The sequence below is a fragment of the Ictalurus furcatus genome, chromosome 10, assembly GCF_023375685.1.
Source record: "Ictalurus furcatus strain D&B chromosome 10, Billie_1.0, whole genome shotgun sequence".
NCBI lineage: Eukaryota > Metazoa > Chordata > Actinopteri > Siluriformes > Ictaluridae > Ictalurus > Ictalurus furcatus.
This window is the reverse complement of record NC_071264.1, coordinates 10,000,035-10,021,233: the sequence shown is the minus strand read 5'-3', so window position 1 is coordinate 10,021,233 and position 21,199 is coordinate 10,000,035. Positions and strand designations below refer to the sequence as shown.

At 41.4% G+C, this 21,199-nt stretch overlaps 1 protein-coding gene across 2 annotated transcripts in view; it reads left to right on the top strand.

Annotated features, from left to right (window-relative positions):
• The window catches only part of abca7 (ATP-binding cassette, sub-family A (ABC1), member 7), a 29,015-nt gene that overhangs the window by 6,549 nt on the left and 1,267 nt on the right, over positions 1-21,199 (top strand). Inside the window, exons 11-48 of one of the 2 annotated variants that reach the window (XM_053634123.1) lie at positions 1,810-1,926; positions 2,770-2,967; positions 3,067-3,272; positions 5,678-5,854; positions 6,960-7,182; positions 7,919-8,140; positions 9,318-9,522; positions 9,642-9,755; positions 9,841-10,012; positions 10,114-10,245; positions 10,329-10,468; positions 10,575-10,712; positions 10,827-11,050; positions 11,137-11,194; positions 11,586-11,788; positions 12,077-12,161; positions 12,493-12,638; positions 13,546-13,670; positions 13,748-13,840; positions 13,936-14,131; positions 14,267-14,361; positions 14,462-14,494; positions 14,581-14,686; positions 14,865-14,939; positions 15,027-15,196; positions 15,341-15,518; positions 15,634-15,749; positions 16,212-16,356; positions 16,516-16,639; positions 16,790-16,919; positions 17,016-17,139; positions 17,335-17,397; positions 17,945-18,051; positions 18,140-18,281; positions 18,426-18,560; positions 18,720-18,823; positions 19,466-19,558; positions 20,924-21,167. In XM_053634123.1, coding sequence (XP_053490098.1) covers positions 1,810-1,926; positions 2,770-2,967; positions 3,067-3,272; positions 5,678-5,854; positions 6,960-7,182; positions 7,919-8,140; positions 9,318-9,522; positions 9,642-9,755; positions 9,841-10,012; positions 10,114-10,245; positions 10,329-10,468; positions 10,575-10,712; positions 10,827-11,050; positions 11,137-11,194; positions 11,586-11,788; positions 12,077-12,161; positions 12,493-12,638; positions 13,546-13,670; positions 13,748-13,840; positions 13,936-14,131; positions 14,267-14,361; positions 14,462-14,494; positions 14,581-14,686; positions 14,865-14,939; positions 15,027-15,196; positions 15,341-15,518; positions 15,634-15,749; positions 16,212-16,356; positions 16,516-16,639; positions 16,790-16,919; positions 17,016-17,139; positions 17,335-17,397; positions 17,945-18,051; positions 18,140-18,281; positions 18,426-18,560; positions 18,720-18,823; positions 19,466-19,558; positions 20,924-21,167 — 5,358 coding nt within the window. Of the gene's footprint in view, positions 1-1,809; positions 1,927-2,769; positions 2,968-3,066; positions 3,273-5,677; positions 5,855-6,959; positions 7,183-7,918; positions 8,141-9,317; positions 9,523-9,641; positions 9,756-9,840; positions 10,013-10,113; positions 10,246-10,328; positions 10,469-10,574; positions 10,713-10,826; positions 11,051-11,136; positions 11,195-11,585; positions 11,789-12,076; positions 12,162-12,492; positions 12,639-13,545; positions 13,671-13,747; positions 13,841-13,935; positions 14,132-14,266; positions 14,362-14,461; positions 14,495-14,580; positions 14,687-14,864; positions 14,940-15,026; positions 15,197-15,340; positions 15,519-15,633; positions 15,750-16,211; positions 16,357-16,515; positions 16,640-16,789; positions 16,920-17,015; positions 17,140-17,334; positions 17,398-17,944; positions 18,052-18,139; positions 18,282-18,425; positions 18,561-18,719; positions 18,824-18,942; positions 19,559-20,923; positions 21,168-21,199 lie in introns of those variants that run through there. The other variant, XM_053634124.1, reaches the window with a different exon arrangement.

Here is a 21,199-nt window from a genome sequence, read left to right as displayed (position 1 = left end):
AGCCTAGTTAGAAAAGTTAAATATTTTATCAGTCTGGTAGTCCTACAAACAGTAACAACACCCGAGGCAAGTTTTTTGATAAATCCAACTTTTTCTGATCAAGTCATACATTGACGGCTACTTTACCTCAGTGTCCATAAAACAAAACTTAGGCTATGAGCTGAGCTGGAAAAATTGCATGGGTGCAGCCTCGGATAATTAACAGTCCAGCTTAGGACCCTGGATGCATATCGATTGCTTGCAATAACTGCATCAAGCCTGCAACTACATGACCAAACATCACCAAACATCACCAAACTGTTTCATTCTTCTTTTGTGATACTTTTCCAGGCTTGCACCACAGCGTCTTTCAGTTGTTTTTTGTTTTGGGGGTTTCTCCCTTTAGTTCCCTCCCGATAATGTCCTTTGTTGAGTTGCCAGTGAGTTTTGGAACATTGTCTTGCTGCATGATAAAGTTCCTCTCAATTAGATTGGGTGCATTTCTGTGTAAATTGGCAGACAGATTGTTTCTGTAGACTTCTGAATTCATTCTGCTGCTACCATCATGAGTTGAGTCATCAGTGAAGATTAGTGATCCTGTTCCAGAAACAGCCATGCAAGCCCAAGCCATGACACTACCTCCACCATGTTTCACAGATGAGCGCGTATGTTTTGGATCATGAATAGATCCTTCTCTTTCTCCACACTTTGGCCTTTCCATCAGTTTGGTAGAGGTTAATCTTTTGTGGCTCATCTCTGTATCTCTTTGCAAATTCTAATCTGGCTTTCTGATTCTTACTGCTGATGAGTGGTTTGTATCTTGTGGTATGGCCTCTATATTTCTGCTCTTGAAATTTTCTTTGAATGGTGGATTGTGATACCTTCACCCCTGCCCTGTGGAGGTTATAACTGATTACCGACTGTTGTTTTGGGGTTTTTCTTCACAGCTCTCACAATGTTCCTGTCATCAACTACTGTACACCAGTGGTTTCTTTCTTTTTCAGGACATTCCATATTGTTATATTGGCTATGCCCAATGCTTGCGCAATGGCTCTGATTGATTTTCCCTGTGTTTTCAGCTTCAAAATGGCTTGCTTTTCTCCCACAGACAGCTCTCTGCTCTTCATGTTGTTTTATCATTTTTAACAATAAATGCAGTCTTCACGGGCGAAATCCAGCGATCAAACCAAGAGTAGACATTCAGAGCTATTAATTGATTAAACAATCAGTTTAACAGGGCACACCTGAGCAGCAAGAGAAACCCATCAATCACATGTTCCAGTATTTTTGATCACTTCAAAACAAAAGGTGCCATGTTTTGAGTTGTTTAACACATCTAGATGTAAATATCAGGAAATGAAATCTGAAATTTTGATCTATTGTCTCGTTTATCTTTTGTTTTCAAACCCAAACATTTTCAGTGTATGGCGAAAACAATAGAATTGGCCTTGCCGTTCTAAATCTTTCTTTTATTTAAAAAATGCATCAGACAGCATGATTATATAAAAATATATTGCAGGGTAATTTTATTTTACTCCATAAAGTCCCAACACCAGACTTACACTTTTGCTCATAGTTTCCCTGTAGTTACTGAAGAATTCATAGAAGTTACTGAATAGCTTACTTTAAAATGAATAACTGTGTTAAGGCAATAGATCATTATGTTCATGAATAATATACATTTTTAGTAGTTGATTTGTGTTCCTTATTTATAAGATCAATAAAGTATAACTACAATGTAACAACATATACCTGACTTCCAAATCATGATACTGTTTCAAATACTCTTTAAGAATAATTAGTCTCTAAAAGTTGTGGCACATTTGTCAGGTGAACAAGACATTCCAGGACTTTGAGATTCTGGCCGAGGTGCACGCCGCATGGGAGGAAGTGGGACCCAGGCTGAAGCGCTTCATGGAAAGCAGTGTGGAGATCCGTATGCTGCAGGTTCTCTATCAGTATCTGAGCTTTCTTTAGTCTATCTCAAGTCTGAGGTAGAAGTTCATCCCTACCTCGTACTCTATTTTCTAAATCGCTCTATTTGTAGACTAGATGTAGAATATCTATTCATAATATCATAGTATCATATGCTGTGTCTGAATTCGTTCCCCCCCCCCCCTTTTTTTTTTTTTTTAATATAGTGCACTATTTAGGTAATCCATATTGTGGTCTGTCCAAATTTTCTGTGGAGAAAATTATTTTCTCTGAATAATTCACTATAGAGCTGTGTGCATTACTGGGTTTTTAATCCGCATGCTCACATAGTTAGGATTTACTGTCTGTGATATTTTCTTACATACTTTTTGATTATATATTTCAGTGCTATGCAAGCATCCAGTATGTTCCCAGGTTAATGCACATGGATTTCTTTGTCCCATTAGCTTCATATCTGATTCCCCTGCTCCCACCAACATGAAAATAAAAAAACGGCCCATTCCCATGACTGTTGTTTTGGGTCTCACAGGATCCCAGACTTAAGTCCACTGCATTAATACCAATTATACACCGAATACCTGCTAATATCCGTAATGCACTGTAACTTTCAAGATAGTGGGAACCTGTGCTGAAGGCTTCAACAACTCGCCATAGTAAGTCTCATAAATGGCAAACTGTATCAAGCTGTATTGCTCCTGATTTTATAATTAAGGATTGTCGAATAGGGTGCCGTTTTGAACATGGCATAGCTTTTCCTTTTCTAAGTGTTTTATTTAAATTTGCTCAAAGGACATTGTGAAAGCACAGTCTTTCGCAGTTTAGCTTTATAACACAGCCAAATCTCGTGTGTTGCAGGATTTGTTGAATCGACCCGAGGTGGCTGTTGTGGTGAATCTACAACTGAGGAACACTTCTTGGACAGCTTCTCGCATTGCCCACTTCCTCTCCATGCCTAATCCAGACACTCCTGAGAAAGAAGGAGCGCCCGCTACATGGCTGGACGTGTATCAAGATTTCAATAGCACCATAAGCCTCTTGTCCCAACTCACAAAGGTAACGTGTGTGTGCAGTAATCACGTTCAGGATACGTGTCAGAATATAATGCTTTTTAAAGTCTTTCATGTGACCAATCTGTGTGGTGGCCTTTTGTAGTGTTTTTCACTGAATAAGCTGGAGGGAGTGGCCACAGAAGGGCAGCTGGTGGAGCGGGCGTTGGAGCTGCTGGAGGATCGGCAGTTCTGGGCTGGAATAGTCTTCCTCCTCCCAGACCCTTCCTCCTCAGATCTTCCTCCTCATGTCAAGTACAAGATCCGCATGGACATAGATGACGTCACACGCACCAGTAAGATCAAAGACAAGTAAGTATGATGCTTGCAGGCAAAACTATCCTTTGTAAACCACTAGTGAATTCAGTGTGGAGCATCCAAAAGTCAGCCACTCCAACAGAAGATAACAGAAAAGAATCTTTCTAATGTATTAAATCATTTGAATGACGTTTCTCTCTACTGTCATTTGTTTTTTGATTTCACAATTGTGTTGCATTGATAAACAATACTTACCGAGTATCACAAGATGCCATGTTTTTCTCAAAAATAAAATATCCTCAAGGTGCCCCAGAGTCAGTCACCACAGTATGATACCTCTTAATGCATGTCTGCTGCTTCAGTAAACAGTGACGATGGTTTGTGGAGTTAAAAATGGTCTTTTTGGGTTCCTGTAGCTGTACTAATGTAAAGCAATAAAACACAACGGGTGTGATATTACTGGAAAAATAATCTTCTTCGAGGTGGTGAGATGCAGCCCAATGTGAAGCGGACCGCACATTTTTATTCCTTTTATGCTACAGTATAAAAACATTTATTCCTTTTATGCTACAGTAATTTGCCAACACTAGCGATTTTTGTTTATTAAAGAATCACATCATACTGATTATCTGTGTATGGTAACATTTAATGTCATGGAACATAATGATAATGAGTCTTTATTAATCAAATATACATATGCACAGTGAAATTACTTTCTTCACATACCCCAGCATGTCAGGAAGTTGGGGTCAGAGTGCAGGGTCAGCCATGATACAGTGCCCCTGGAACAGAGAGGGTTAAGGGTCTTGCTCAAGGGCCCAACAGTGGCAGCTTGGCAGTGCTGGGGATTGAACCCCTGACCTTCCAATCAGTAACCCAGAGCCTGGGTCATATCTATACTGCCCCTACCTACAAAACAAATTAGTTCCTGTTACCACTTATGTTCCCTCACCAGACTTTCTTTTGTCTCTCTTGTCATTACATTTACATTGACATTTATTCATTTAGCAGACACTTTTTTCCAAAGCGACTTACAAATGAGAAAAATACAAGCAAAGCGATATATCAAGCAGAGAACAATACAAGTAGTGCTACTATACAAGATCCATTAATTGAGTTCCAGGAGAAGCAAAGTGCACAGAGTAGAGGTGTAAGTGCAATATTTAAAAAAAAAAAAAATTTTTTTAATGAGTTGGCTAGGTGTTCACGGAAGAGGTGGGTCTTTAGCTGTTTTTTGAAGATGGTGAGAGATTCTGTGGTCCGGATTGAGTTGGAATTTCATTCCACCACTGAGGAACAGTTAGTGTGAAGGTTCTGGAAAGGGACCTTGAGCCACGCTGAGTGGGAACTACTAAACATCGGTCGCTAATCGATCGCAGATTGCGTGAGGGAACGTAAGCCTTCAGGAGAGAGTTGAGGTTGGAGGGTGCTGTTCCAGACAAGGTCTTGTAGGTGAGCATCAAGGCCTTGAATTTGATGTGGGCGGCTACAGGAAGCCAGTGGAGGGAGATGAAGAGGGGTGTGACATGGGTTCTCTTGGGCTGGTTGAAGACGAGGCGTGCTGCAGCATTTTGAATCATCTGAAGGGGTTTGATGGAGCTGGCCGGGAGGCCCGAGAGTAGTGAGTTGCAGTAGTCCAGTTTTGAGTTAACAAGAGCCTGGACTAGTATCTGTGTAGCCTGTTTGGTGAGGTAGGGTCGGATTTTCTTGATGTTGTAAAGGATGAACCTACAGGACCGTGCAGTTGTGGAGATGTGGTCTGTAAAGGTCAAGCTGTCATCAAGAATCACCCCAAGGTTCCTGGCTGTCCTGGTTGGCTTGAGTGTGGTTAAGCTGAGCTGTACAGTGAGGTTGAAGTTGATTGAGGGACAGGCTGGGATGACGAGAAGCTCAGATTTTGCCAGGTTGAGCTTAAGATGGTGTTCCCTCATCCAGACCGAGATGTCCGACAGGCAAGCAGAGATGCGTGCAGAGACGGATGGATCGTCAGGCTGGAAGGACAAACAGAGCTGGGTGTCATCAGCATAGCAATGATATGAGAAGCCATGAGACTCAATCACCTGCCCTAGAGATGTAGTGTAGATAGAAAAGAGGAGTGGACCCAGAACTGACCCCTGTGGAACCCCAGATGTGAGTTGCTGAGTTTCAGAAATACCTCCCCTCCATGATACCTTGAAGGATCTGTCAGAGAGATAGGATTCCCCCCAGCGCAGAACCATTCCAGTTATGCCCAGGCTGGAGAGAGTTGACAGGAGGATCTGATGGTTCACAGTGTCGAAAGCAGCAGCTTGTCATGTCACTGAGAAACCTCAAAGCCCTCTGTCCTCAAGACATTCCTGTATCAGAAAACTTAACAGCTTTAACAGTCAAAAAGTGCTGACACTGCACATTCCTACACAAACCTATATGGTAACAGAAATGTGTGATGTGTGTGCTAATCTGAAAACTGTGTTCTGCAGGTTCTGGGATCCTGGTCCAGCGGCAGAACCCTTCAGCGATCTGCGCTACATATGGGGCGGCTTTGTCTATGTACAGGATTTAGTGGAGCGAGCAATAACACGTGTGCTGAGTGGCAAACAACCAACTACAGGAATATATATACAGCAGATGCCCTACCCATGCTTTGTTGATGATGTGTAAGTATCTAAGCAGCTTTATGGTATGTTTCACGATCGTATACATTGCCTACATTATTTTATGTGCACACCATGAGAAGACACACCTGATTAGTGTCTGTAGGGCTTCGAGCACCACCAATTGCCCAGAGCATTTGAAGCCACTTTAAACAAATAGGCTATGTTTATTGTATTGTTAGTCATTTGTCTATTGGTGTTGCGATTTCCAAGGCAACTTGTTAGTGTAGCTATTAATTAATGCATAGTTGGCAAAAGAAATGTCTAAACCAAGAGAGCCTTACATAGGATAAACAACAAGAATGGAATTGCAAGGTTCGACAAAGTGCTTTTGAACTTGAGTGCTCTGGAATGCCAGGCATCATGACCTCTGTTGGTGGGGAGGGGTAACATACAGAGCTGGGGTTTCTAAAAAGATGAGAAGCTTTCATAAAGGTGGATATAAATAATATATTCATCTCTACTACCTGCTAAAAAGAGGCCAGTAGGTAGATTGGCTCTTGGTGTGAATGAGTGTGTGGATGTGTGTGTGCATGGTTCCTATCCCATCCAGATGGTACTCCTGCCCCTTGCCCAGTGTTCCCAGAATAGGCTTCATCCCTGACTGGGATAAAGCAGTGACTGAAGATGAATGATTTAACGAACCTACACTCTTTGACCATTTATGTTACTTGTGATAATGCGGGAGCATCTGTGTTGTTTACATGCATTAAGTTTTGTTGTCTTTTTTCTAATGATATGCAAACTTTTGCACTCATTTGCATAATGAAAGAGGTAAATAAAGAAAGAATAAAACATGATAGGGTGTGCTTTTATAGGAAAATAATCAATGACAGGATAGTGTGGTTTAACCTCCAACTGTTTAAAAAAAAAATTCTCTTAAAGTTAATAAGACAAAAAAAAAATCAGCATGTCATGTTACCAAGAAACAGCAAAGCCCCTCCCCCCTGTGTCAGAAAACCTAAAGGAACAGCTTTACCTCTGACTGTTACTCAATGCTAAATAAACATCTCCTCACAGAAAACGGAAAGCAGCACATTCTGGACATACAAATCAAGAATTCGACAGTACTCCGGTGTAACCTTCCTTCCACTCTGTTTCTTTACAGCTTTCTGCGAGTCTTGAATCGTTCACTCCCTCTCTTCATGACACTGGCGTGGATATACTCAGTGGCGATGATCATTAAAGGCGTGGTGTATGAGAAGGAGGCACGACTGAAGGAGACTATGAAGATCATGGGCTTGGGCTCGGGAACACTCTGGCTCAGCTGGTTCATCAGCAGTTACCTGCCTTTTCTCTTCAGCTCTGGCCTTCTCATTACTGCACTCAAGGTGGGGTTGAGATATCAGCACTAGCCATTTATAGGCATTCTAATCCTAAAACTATAGAAGAGAAAAAATAGGGTGGGTTAAAAAAGTAAAAAAAAAAATTTAAAAAACATACCAAATCAAATTATATTACCAAGAATTGTTTTTATTTAATCAGCTATCAGAATGTAGGTCAAAATATTCAAGAGTAATTTTTATCAGATTATCACATTATTTAAAACTGAAACAAATTACACTTTTAACTCTTCTAGTTATCTTCCAAACAGGTATGAAGAAGTATGACATTGAAATATAGTTGAATATTCTGGAGTCTTGGTTAAGAAATATAACTTGAAACAGTTGTATTCGATTTTGTTAATTCATGGGTCTCAATCCTGTTGACTGTGAAATAAATTTTAGCACATGTTAATTTTAAATCTGTGAACACAAGTCCTACTTGTTTTTGAGTTACTGAGGTTTTGGTTTAGCCCATTCTGTTTATGTGACCAGTCAAATGAGCTATTTATTATAAGAATTGGAAAAAAAAAAAAAAGAAAAAAAAAACCTATGTTTCATGAACCCCTAGGGACCCTAGACCCCACTTTGAAAACCACTGGCATAATTGATGTTAGTAATGCACTTTTGGACTCTACTGTAATGGACTTTATGCACCTGTAGAACATGTAGAACATTCTAACAAGGTTGTTGTGTCTCTTATGAAAAAGTAGATTGAGCGGATTGATTGTTTTCTTCCTTTCAGTTGGGCGATATCTTGCCCTACAGCGACCCTGCAGTGATCTTCTTCTTCCTGGTCGCCTTTGCTACAGCCACAATCATGTTGTGCTTCCTCATCAGCACGTTCTTCTCTCGTGCCAATCTGGCAGCAGCCTGCGGAGGCCTCATCTACTTCTCTCTCTACCTGCCCTATGTGCTCTGTGTGGCCTGGAGGGAATATCTGACCAGCACACACAGAATCCTAGCAGTGAGTTTAAACCGAGCTATCTCTGTCGTTTAGTTATAGAGGGACGACTTAAGAATCCATAAATTCATTCTGAAAATCTGTTTACTTTCACCAGAAAGAACCAGAAAGAGATGGGTTTTATTTATTTATTTATTTTTTAATAATATATCAATACAGACGGGTGAGAAATTCAATCAAATTTTGTATAAGTAATGGAGAAAAAAACCACACTGGCTGTGTTTCAATAGGAACAATAACTAAAATGACCTCTGTATTTAAATGCAGAGGAAATACACTCTCTGTACACATTATTAGGAACACATGTACACCTGTACATTCATGCAGTTGTCCAGTCAACCAATCATGTGACTGCAGTGCATAAAATCCTGCTGATACAGGTCAAGTGCTTCAGTTATTGTTCACATCAAGCATCAAAATGGGGGGGGGGGGGGATGTGATCTCAGTGACTTTGACTTTTCAATGGTTGTTGGTGCTAGTTTGACTGGTTTGAGCTCCAGTGGGATTTTCCCAGGCAACAGTCTCCAGAGAAAAACAAAAACCATCCACTTGTTGATGAGAGGTCAGATGAGAATGACCAGACTGGTTTGAGCTGATTAAAATGGCTATGGGATCTCAAATAACCACTCTATACAACCATGTTGAGCAGAATAGCATCTCAGAACGCACAACATGCCAAGCTTTGAGGCAGATGGGCTACAACAGCAGAAGACCCCATCGGGTTCGGCTCACCTTAGCCAAGAACAGGAATCCGAGGATACATTGTGTACAGATTCACCGAAACTGGGTAACTGAAGATTGGGAAAAGGCGAAGTGATGTTTTTCCAAACCACATACAGCTATCCAGTTTCTGTGGCATTGTGCTGACTGTAGCTTTATATTCTTGTTCTTGGCTGACAGGAGTGTAATCTGATATGGTCTTCTGCTGGTACAGCGCATCCACTTGTAAAACTAGTCTGACTCATCCAAAATGACTGCTCCCATCCACAGGGCATGACAACACAAATCGCTGAATGATTTGAAGTGGCTCGTGAAAAAAAATCACTTAGTGTTGTGTTTTCCTTTCATTTGTCAACAGTCTGCATATAAAGCATAGCATTTATATTTGTTTTTTGTTGGTTTTTTTTTTTTTGTGAGGTGGAAAAGGTCATTCTCTAGAGTTGTTTTATTTGTCCTGTAGAGCTTCCTCTCTCCAGTAGCCTTTGGATTTGGCTGTGAGTACTTCTCTCAATATGAAGAGCAAGGAGTGGGTATTCAGTGGTTCAATCTTCTGTCCAGTCCTACTGAAGGAGACGAATACAACTTCACTACCTCAATCATAATGCTGTATGTGGATGCCTTCATCTATGGAGTGGCCACTTGGTACATTGAAGCTGTGTTTCCAGGTCAGGAGTAGGGATACTGTTGCGATGATATATGTGTCAAAGACAAGACGTTGCATTCATAAATACAAATTTTATCTATGTATGTATGACCATTCTGTTGATGGGTTACTTTTTTTCAGGGCAGTATGGAATTCCCAGGCCTTGGTATTTCATCTTCCAGTTAAATTACTGGGGAGGAGTACCACTGGAGGCTGACATGCCCATTCCTCTTGTACCATGTGATCAACCAGACAGTACGAACACATTACAAGCATCATATGCTAAATTCAACTCCATTTAATTTGGGAAAGCTTGTTGATTCGAACTGTTCTTTTACAGATCAAATCGAACAGGAACCTTCTCAGCTTGTCCTTGGAGTAGCGATACATGACTTGGTGAAAATTTATAAAAAAGGGGCCAAGCTTGCTGTCAATCATCTGAGCCTCAAGTTCTATGAGGGCCAGATCACGTCATTCCTGGGTCACAACGGAGCTGGCAAGACAACGACGATGTGAGAGGCAGAATTGTGAAGTTCATTCGATATTTTATTTGGAATGTTGTTCGCATCAGATTTCTTATATACAGCCTCTTAGCACTAACTTCTCATGACAGGTCTATTCTGACTGGGCTGTTCCCACCGACTGCTGGTACAGTTTACATAAAGGGCAGAGACATTCGCACGGACATGGACATCATCCGTAGAACTCTGGGAGTGTGTCCACAACACAATGTTCTTTTCCCAATGTAAGAATTAAAATGTGTTATTCGTGGAAGTAAAAATGATATATCGTGGTTTTAATGACTTTGCCATACTGTTTATTCTCTAGGCTTACTGTTGAAGAGCACGTGTGGTTCTATGGCCGTCTTAAAGGCATGAGCGGTGTTGAGGTTAGAGAGGAGATGGCCACCCTGCTGGAGGATGTGGGACTGATGCACAAATGGCACGAGCAGACCAGGAACCTCTCAGGTGCTCTTGTCGATTGAATTCACACCCCGTGTCAGAGTGCAGCAGAAAGCCATGTTTTCGTTTACACAGTGACACTTGCGTTACTCACCTCCTTTTCTTTTTCCAGGCGGCATGCAGAGAAAGCTCTCAGTAGCTATAGCCTTCATAGGAGGTTCTAAAGTCGTTGTCTTGGATGAGCCCACTGCCGGAGTGGACCCTTATGCACGACGTGGGATCTGGGACCTACTACTCAAATACCGCAAAGGTTGTTCCACTCGAGTTCTGTTCCTTTCGCTTTGAGTTACAGTATATACGGGAATAGATTGATAAGGAAATTTCGTTACGCTACGTGCTATACTGTATGCCTTGTTACTTTCAGACCGTACCATCATTTTGTCTACACATTACATGGATGAGGCTGATCTCCTGGGCGACCGCATCGCCATCATCTCTCAGGGGAAGCTGTGCTGCTGCGGCTCGCCACTCTTCCTAAAAGCTCGTCTGGGCACGGGATATTACCTCACCGTCGTGAAGAACGAGCGCCAGAGTCTCACACCAAGCAGTTCGAGTGCCGCCAATCTCTCAGCATCTACGCTAATGAAGGTTTGCAGATTTCAGCTCAGAAAATCAGCGCCCTGTGATGTAGGTTTAATCTTTGACTGACACGGTGTTGGTTGTCTGTGTTTTAGGAGAGTGATTCTTCCATGAGTGATGACACTGGACTTGGAAATGAGATCTATGACTCGGGTGGGAACGTTGTTCTCTGTTTAGCATTCTGCTGGGACCCAGGACTTTGTAATGTTTGCCCTAGTATTTAGTCAACATGGAGTCGAATACCGATCCGAAAGCCGTTTTCTAGATTTTATTTGGGTTCAGACAAAGTTCAGACAAACGCTAGAATGTAAGCAAAAGCAGAGCAAGAGAGTGAGAGAAGAATTGAAAGTCTTAAAATTTGTTGATGGCTAATCCACAAATTATCCATTAACAAATGAATGGCTAGTCAGTGAGCGTTAAGCAAAATTGCTCATTAGAATACAAATTTATAGATTTTTATGCCCTTGCCACTGACCGTCATCTCCACTGACGCTGTTCGAGTTCTACATTAAGATGCGTCTTATATTTTTTTTCTCTCCTCCAGATGTGAGTGGTCTTGTGGCTCTTGCCCAACACCACATTTCGAGGGCTCGGCTAGTGGAAAATGTGGGCAGAGAGGCAGTAATCAACTTCCCCCAAGCTGCCTCGGAGGATGGCACTCTCGCTCTTTTCTTGGCAGAGCTGGAGAAACGTCAGAGCGAGTTTGGCATCGTCAGTTATGGGCTCTCAGATACCACACTAGAGGAGGTCAGGAGCTTAATGCAAAGCACGGCTTGAGTGTTGAATTTATGATGAGATTGTGAAGGAAAGCTGACGCATACATACAGCATTAGTTCTCATCTTGTAACCCAGTGAACTGTTTCTCATAATTGAATTATGCGCCATTATCAGATTCTTTTTCACCATGTATTTACTTACATGATGTTGGTCCAGCGGAATATAGAGGCAAAGGATTTGTGTGTTTGGTGTTCTAAAGAGATGAAACAGGATTAGTAAAACAGAGGCGTAGCATTTACCTCCATATGCACATTTCAGATCTTTCTGAAGGTAGCTGACGAGACGGGAGTAGATGCTGACCCAGAAGGAGGTGAGAGAGAAGCACCTGAGGACAGAGACACAGGTAAACTGAAGCCCTTTCTGTTTGCTGAGATTCACCGTTGTATCAAGTAATGCAGCTCAGGCAAGGATTAGAGAGAAAAAAATCCCTCCTTAAGCAGCAACCAGTGTACAGCTAAGGCAGCTTGTTCTAGCTATGAGCAGAGATTGAACGCTATTTTTCATTTCTCCTCTTTTCTCAATGCTGACAGAAAGGAAACAACATTGTAAATCAGGTCCAGGTACAAGCCAGAAAACCTCATAGCTACAGCTGTACCTGTTGCCATAATTGTGCATAATTTGTCTGACGTGGTAATGAGTAGTGATTAACCCCAAGGATCCACTCTCGCACACAGATGCTAATGAAACGGACCCGCTGAGTAGTAATGTTCAGGGTGGCATGACTGTCACAGGCTGGAGGCTGACCTGGCAGCAGCTCCGTGCACTCTTTACCAAAAGGCTAAAGTACGCCCTCCGCAGCCACCGAGGTTTCACAGCACAGGTACAGAGCTGTGTGGTGCCGCAATTACAAAAAGTTTCAGGAAGTAAGTCTGGAATTACTAACGACTCGTTTCAGCAGTTCAGAATCGGTTCCTTCTTTTGGGAGTCAATAACCCCGTTTGACGTGCGCTTTGATTTTAGAAACTTTGTAGACATTTTTACATTCACAAACAACTACATGAAAGGTAATATTTGAAAAACCATAACAGGTGCACTTTAATGCCCAGTGATGACCAATAAGCTGAGAAAGACATTACTTTCTAGGTGTGTACATTACTTTACTTTATAGCTCATGCCAGTTCTCCACTTTCTCTTTGTCCGGAGAGCTCAGGGACACTATGTCTGTGGTCACATCAGGGAGGCATTTCCTGTCTGACAGTGAACAAACAGATGTTGAACTCTGGTTTCAGCAGTGTCTGGAAGTGAATCTGAATGGTCCTGTACCAGCTCAGACACACACCGCTGACAGGCTCCAAACACCCTCAAAATGGGGATCGGTTGGTGATTGGTTTCCTGAAAGCCCTCACAAACAGATAACATGGAATGTCTCCCTATGGTCCACCCAACTCCACCCCCCACCACCCCAATAAGTGGGGCACAGGTGGGGTTTAAACATGGGGGCATGACAAAAAGAAAGAACGGCTGCTAGAGTTGCTCTTTAAAATGTGTTCAATTAATTTGATTTAAGGAACATTGGACTCTTTCTTCTTTTTTTCTTTCTTTTTTTTTTTGTTTGTTTACATGCTATGCAGCTGACAACCCTAATGTTTACTTGAATAGTTTTAAAATGAGGTACAACATCCTAAAATTGTTTGCGAAATGTGATCTTATGATTAAAGTTAGACATGTCTCATTTTATTTAAAGCTCTGAAGATAACCACTTTGCTTGGTTATTAAACATTTCTCAGATTGTGCTACCTGCAGTGTTTGTCCTGGTGGCTCTGCTGTTCAGCCTCATTGTCCCACCCTTTGGAAAGTATCCCCCTCTTGAGCTGCAGCCATGGATGTACGGCAAACAGTACACTTTCTTTAGGTACCCACAATGCCATAGTTAGACTTGCCTTTATTGATGTGCTTCCAGGTCTTTCACACACTTTTTACTCCTCACAGCAATGATGCCCCAGAGAACCCTGAAATCCAGAATCTCCTTGATTCTCTTCTGGATCCGCCTGGATTCGGGACCAAATGCATGGAGTCAGACAGGTAGGACAGTTCCGTCTCTGCATGGATGAACATACAGTATATTATCTGATGATACGAAAAGGTTTGTGTAACACTCTGTGATCCTGAATGTACAGGGAGCCCCAGTGTGAGGTCAGTGAGGCGGCGACAGTGTTTCTGCGACCCCAGATTTCCTACACCGCATGGCAGCTTTTTAACAACGGCAACTGGACAGTTGAGCACCCTTCTCCTGGGTGCGAATGCAGCACTGAGGATGTTCGCAGAATGCTACCTGAATGTCCAGAGGGAGCAGGAGGCTTGCCTCCTCCCCAGGTTATTACACTACTACTGGTCTTACATCTTCATCTGTCCCAGCTCAGACTAAAATTTATTTTAATTGCAAAATCATGTTTTGTTTTGGGTTTTTTTTTATTAAAAAACCCTTGTTCCTGCACTTGTTGGCCACAGATGAAAAGATTGACAGGTGACCTGCTGCAGAATCTGACTGGCCGTAATATTTCTGACTACCTCATCAAGACTTATCCACAGATTCTGAAAAAAAGGTCTTATCTAAATTCAGATTCAATTTTTTTTTTCTTACTGGAACTTTTTTTCACAGCCCTATATGTGCCTGTTTTTATTTTTTTATTTTGAATCATCTAGCATGAAGACTAAAAAGTGGGTGAATGAGTTCAGGTGCGTCATTTCAGTGTTCGATTACACACGTAATACAGAATTCATGCATCAAGTAAATATCATCATTTTGAATGACCTGTGTGCAGGTATGGAGGATTCTCTCTGGGCAGTAAAAGGTCACAGGGTCAGACAGACATTCGTCAGCTAGAGCAGTCTGTAAAGGCTATCAGAACACGCTATAAAATAGCACAGGTATGCACACTAAAGCACAAAAAGATTGTATGATTTATTATTTCTTCAGTCTTTCACCTAGACATATAATTGAAATGTACTTTGCACAGCATTAGCAGGAAACCAAGGCGATTATTACATTTCTGTGCTAGCAATATATATATATATATATATATATTTTTGCTATGCTTTTTTACAGAACAGCTCACTGGATCAACTTATGGACAGATTACCAGGCCTTCTTACTGGGCTTAGTAGCCAAAACAATGTTAAGGTGAGAGAAACAAAGTTGGAATCTTTGCTCCCAACTCCCAGTAACATCTAGTACAGCTAGCCATGAATCTTTGGTTCTGTTTCTTAGGTGTGGTTTAATAATAAAGGTTGGCATGCCATGGTATCATTTGTGAACATCATGAACAACGCCCTGCTCCGTGCCAGTCTTCCTCCAGGACCAGACAGAGGGAAACATGGAATAACAGCCTATAATCATCCACTTAACCTCACCAAGGAACAGCTCACCGAGTTGGCCTTGTACGTAGTTCTCTCATAGACTCACTTCAGTTGATTCCTGCAAAGTGATCCTTACTTCCTGTTAATTAGTTACATCTTTACTTTTATTAGCCAGTTTTTGGGGGGTTTTTTTGTTTTTATTAGTATGTCTTTTTCTCTCTCCAGAATGACCACCTCAGTCGATGTCCTGGTGTCCATCTGTGTGATGTTCGCTATGTCCTTTGTACCGGCAAGTTTTGTACTGTTTCTGATCGAGGAGAGGGTCAGCAAGTCTAAGCACCTTCAGTTTGTTAGTGGGGTCAAACCCATTCTCTATTGGACTGCAAACTTTGCTTGGGACATGGTCAGTTTCTGTCGAGCTTATCCTACGGTGGTTAATACAATATAATAGAACCTGTCGAATATATGTCAGCATAGCAAATGCATCCTTTGCATCTCACGTTTTCTTTTTTGAGCAGTTGAACTACACGGTTCCAGCTACCATGGTGGTCCTCATCTTCATAAGCTTCCAACAGCAGTCTTATGTCTCTGAAAAAAACCTTCCTGCACTAGTGCTGCTTCTCTTGCTCTATGGGTAATGCCTAATAAAACTGAGCGGTTTGATTGTTTAGCAGTACTTGGTAGTAAATGCAATGGGGCTAGCCTTTAAAAAGCACCGTGATGGGAAATTGTACCTATGTAATATTAACGTCAAGACAATGTCACAACTTTATATACATATATAAGTTTATATACTGCAGCACTATTGAATTTTCTATACCAACACGGCTCAGATATTAGTTTCAGCCACAAGATGTATAGTAACGTGATCCTTCTAATACGTTATCGTTTCTATAGTAGCAACTCCCACTCTACATAAATGTTTTATTTAGGATTTATGGAAGGAGTCTCCAGTGTAAAATTGTAACTTTACGTTGTTTGGCACAATAAACTCTACGCGATGGTGGGCTGTGTAATTTCTTGCCTTTTAGTTCTTACATAATAAATCTAATAATATTGTAGTACTAATCTTGTGCATTTCTGCCGTACACTGTAGTTGGTCCATCACTCCCCTGATGTACCCTGCCTCGTTCGTGTTCTCTGTGCCCAGCACAGCCTATGTGGTGCTCACCTCCATCAACCTTTTCATCGGCATCAATGGCAGCATAGCTACCTTCGTCCTTGAGCTCTTTGTTGATGAAGTAATGAAAGTCATGAATTAGTTGCCTTTTTTTTTTGTCCCACAGGTGTACATGGTAGAATTATAATTGATGAAAAGAAAGTAGCAGTTGTGTTTATTCCTGCAGTACAGATGTAAAGTGTATTGTCCACCATTTCTTACTGATTTGTTCTATTTTCAGCATTTAAATGAGGTCAACAGGATCCTCAAGAAGGTCTTTTTGGTCTTTCCTCACTTCTGTCTGGGTCGAGGGCTTATTGACATGGCGAAAAACCAGGCGATGGCAGATGCTTTCCAGAGGCTTGGTAAATTCCCTATTACAGCAACACCAGAGAACCGAATGAAATTGTTTTGAAATAATTTCCTTCTATGCCCGCATAAGTGGCCTTGACCTCTTTCTGGCAATAAGAGGCAATATCTTTCAGTATGTCAACAATAGTTTTTGTTGTTCACAGGAAACAAGCAGACACTGGAGCCACTGGCATGGGATTTTGTAGGGAAGAACTTGTTTGCGATGGCAGTCGAGGGCATTGTGTTCTTCATTTTCACTGTACTGCTTCAGTACAAGTTCTTCATACACTTCAGGTACATGGGGTTTTTCATTATCTTTATTGAAATACGTCTATAAATTGTTAAGTCAAGGTACTTTAAAAATACCTTCTTTTTTTTTTTTCCTCCTAGGCTGTGGTCTGAGCCTGACCTGCCACCACTGGGCCCAGAGGATGAGGACGTAGCAAATGAAAGAGAACGTGTGAAAAGCAACAAAACTCAGAAGGATATTCTGACTGTCAGAGACCTGAGCAAGGTTTGTCGGATCCAAATGCCAAAATCAATCGAATCTAATGAATCTTAATCTAGTCTAATTCGCTAAAGGATGACATGAAGTACTGATGTATTTCATATCTAAATGTAAATATTTAGAAAATACAACGTCTACTTTTCTCAGTCATGTAAACTAACTCCATTAAATCCAGAATTCTCTGTTCTCAAATCTCTACAGGTCTATAAGGCAGGCAAGAGGCCAGCAGTGAACCAGCTTTGTCTTAGCATTCCTCGGAAAGAGGTGCGAAGAAATTCAGTCAACATGTGCATAGTATACATTTACGGCATTTTTACCAGATACACTAGCACTCAAAGATTTGAGTATGCTTGCTGACTGACATATTAACTAACGAAAATAATTTTTTGCATTTTTTCCCCCCTTTCAAATTCCAATAATTTCTCTCTATTGTTATTCCCAACCCCCTGCACTGACATAGGCTTGTAGTTCTAACAAGCACTTGTAGACATGAGAAGCCAGTTTATGGCAAGTGAAGCCAAATATTCAGCAAAAAAAAAAAGAATCGAAATATGCAGAAGAAAACAGGCTTGCCTAATCTTGCGATGTAATCATTTTTTCACCACTTACAATGCGAAGCTCACTCATAATTATTTGCTCATATTGTACATTTAATGATATGTAAAGTGAGCAGTTACACAGTATATTTCTAAGCCACATTTTTAATTGCTGAGAATTCCTTGTTTGCTGTTTGACATGGTCATGTCAGTGCTTTGGTCACCCATTACAATGATGAAAATATTCATTCTATGCTTATGCTTTCTTATTACAGTGCTTTGGGCTTCTCGGGGTTAACGGGGCTGGGAAGACTTCCACTTTTCGCATGCTGACAGGAGACACCACCATTACCTATGGAGATGCTTTTCTCGACGGTTACAGGTCTGTCACAGTTCCGCTGTCACTGATCATTATAACTGCTCCTAATGACGGTACAGCATTTTGAAACTCTGTCAAACTGAACCCTCAGTGTACTGAAAGACATGGACAGAGTACATCAGCTTATGGGCTACTGTCCTCAGTTTGATGCCATCAATGACCTTTTGACTGGAAGAGAGCACCTAGAGTTCTACGCTCGATTGAGAGGAGTCCCCGAGCCATATGTAGCAAAGGTACTAGAAGTTATAGGTCTTATATGACTGCTGAAATTGATAATCCTGTAGATACACAGTATTTTTAGGGTTTCAAATGAATAAAAGAAGCCTCTAGCCTTTTGATGTGTCAGACAACATTAATAATTGATCTTTGACCAATAGGTCTCACAGTGGGGAGTGAAAAAACTGGGTTTGACCCAGTACGCTGAGCAAGAAGCAGGAGGATACAGTGGAGGCAATAAACGCAAACTCTCGACCGCCATTTCTCTTATTGGAGCGCCACCAGTTGTTTTTCTGGTCAGCATTTAACACAACAAAGAATCACTATTAAATAGTGATATATACACACAATACAACCCTGTCTTACCTGTCTACAATTTTATTAAATGTTAGTTTCATTCTTGTGCAGGAGTCAGTTGACTTTCTCTGTGAAACTTGCCTGTTTTTGATTCTCAGGATGAGCCCACAACAGGAATGGATCCAAAGGCTAAGCGCTTCTTGTGGAACTGTATCCTCAGCGTCATCAAAGAAGGCCGAGCTGTCGTGCTCACGTCCCACAGGTACAGGGCGTAATTAAAGCACTAACCTTTATGCCTTTTAGCTTGATCAAGTTATTTCTTTTGTATAGCATTGATATGCATCCTTTCTCAGTTCTTTTTGTTTATATATATATACTCAGGGTAGTGATGCCTGTGCACAGTCAGTATCTAAACTTGAACCATCCTGCACTTTTCCTACCTCAAAAGACGCAGTTCTCTACTGGCAAAAGCAGTTCATTTGCACAAGCAGCACCATGTTGCTTGTCTTGAATCAAGAACTGAGAATCTCAGGGACCGTGAGGAAGGAGTAGACTTTTCGCTATTGCAGTTTAAGTAACTCAACTGTTTTTTTGGTTTTTTTTGAGCAACATTAAAATTTTCTGGGAAAAGTCTACAGTTTTGGGATGTATGTTTATATTTTGTTCACTGACAATAGTAAGGTGGACAAGTGGTCTCAGCAATATATGTAGAACCAAATCAACAGCTGTTCAGGCCTTTAATATGTCTACAGTATTTTTCAGATGAAGTGGGTAAAGTATTAAGTACCACGTTAACGTCCTTTATTTTAAAAAAATTCCAAATTGAAACAGTCCACTATTTTTATGCATGTATGTATATGTATGTGTTAATTAATGTATGCTGTATTGCTGTTGTTCTGTGCAGCATGGAGGAGTGTGAAGCTCTCTGCACTCGCATGGCCATCATGGTCAATGGGAGGTTCCAGTGCCTGGGTTCAGTGCAGCACCTCAAGAACAGGTATAGAAAAAAAACTACAACAAAAAACAATCATGTACACCTGATCAGGAACAGTTAATGACATTAGAAAAACATCAGATTGGGGGCAATGTGCCATTGACCGTAGCATGGCTGTTGATGCCTGGTTTGAGTATTTAAGAAACGCCTGATCTCCTGGCATTTTCCCACACAACAGTCTCGTTTTCACACACAACAGATTTTACACAGTTTACACACTTGGCGCAAAAAAACAAAGCGATAAACATTGCAAGCAGCAGCTCTGTAGGCCGAAATGCCTTTCTGATGAGAGGGTTCAGAGTAGAATGGTCAGACTGGTCTACATGGACAGCCATGGTAAGGAGAAAAGCATCTCAGAACATAGCCTTACTATTTGAGTTACCATACCATTGTACCATTTCAGCTATAAAAGTCACCGAAATCACATTTCTTCCAATTCTGATGTTTGATGTGAAAATGACCTGAAGCTCTTAACCTGTATCTGCATGAGTTTATGCATTGTGCTGCTGCCACATGATTGGCTGATTGGATAATTGCACGAATAAGCAGTGTAGAGGTGTTCTTATTAAAGTGGCCAGTAAGTGTGTGTGTCATTGTTCTTGTTTGAACAGAATATATGGACAATAAGGGCTACATTTATGTTGTGTTTGTTGCATTTTTGGACTACTAAAGCCATTCCTAAGAGAGGGAGAGAACAAATAGGAATGGAATAAAGAGAAAGGAAAGTGTAGTGTAGTATAGTATAGTATAGTATGTTTGATAGAAACATTACAGTTTATTCTAGACAGTTGCCTTCAACTGGAAGCCAGTCCCTTTTTTTTTTTTTTTTACCATGTTCATCTACAGCGTAATGTAACCTACTATCAAGTTGGAGAAAATTCCCAAATGATAGTTATGAATCCAAAACATAGATGTGAACGCGTTTTACAAGAACGTTGAACACGATTCGGTTTTAATGAATAATAAAACGATGCATCATTAAGTGGCATGGTGGCGCAGCAGGTACCTTTACTGCCTCACAGCCCCATGGTCCCTGGTTCAGTCCTGAACTCGGGTTATTCTCTCTGCATGGGCTTTCTGTACATGTTTTCCCCATGTCCCTTTGGGTTTTCTCTGGCTTCTCTGGTTTCCTCCCACCTCTACACTATATTGCCCCTAGGTGGGTATGAGTAAGTGTGTGTGTGTGTGTGTGTGTGTGTGTGTGTGTGTGTGTGTGCGCATGGAGACCTGTGATGGACTGAGGTCCCATCTAGGGGGTATTTTCGCAACCCTGACCAGGATACAGCTGAATGAATGAATGAATGAATGAGTGAGTAATAATGGTGTTGAATTTTACATGAATATTTGATGCTCTTCACTTTCCTACAGATTTGGCGACGGTTATACAGTTATTCTCCGCTTGCCTGCATCAGCTCCGGATCCCGGCGCCATGGATGCCTACATCAAGAGCTGCTTTCCTGGAATCGAGCTGAAGGAGAGACACCACAATGTCCTGCATTATCAGCTGCCAACTCGCGCCTGCTCCCTCGCTCATGTGTTCAGCGTTCTGTCAAGCAACAGAAAAGAGCTGAGAATAGCGGAATATTCGGTCTCTCAGACAACACTGGACCAGGTTAGAACTCAGCAGAAATGATTGGATGGATG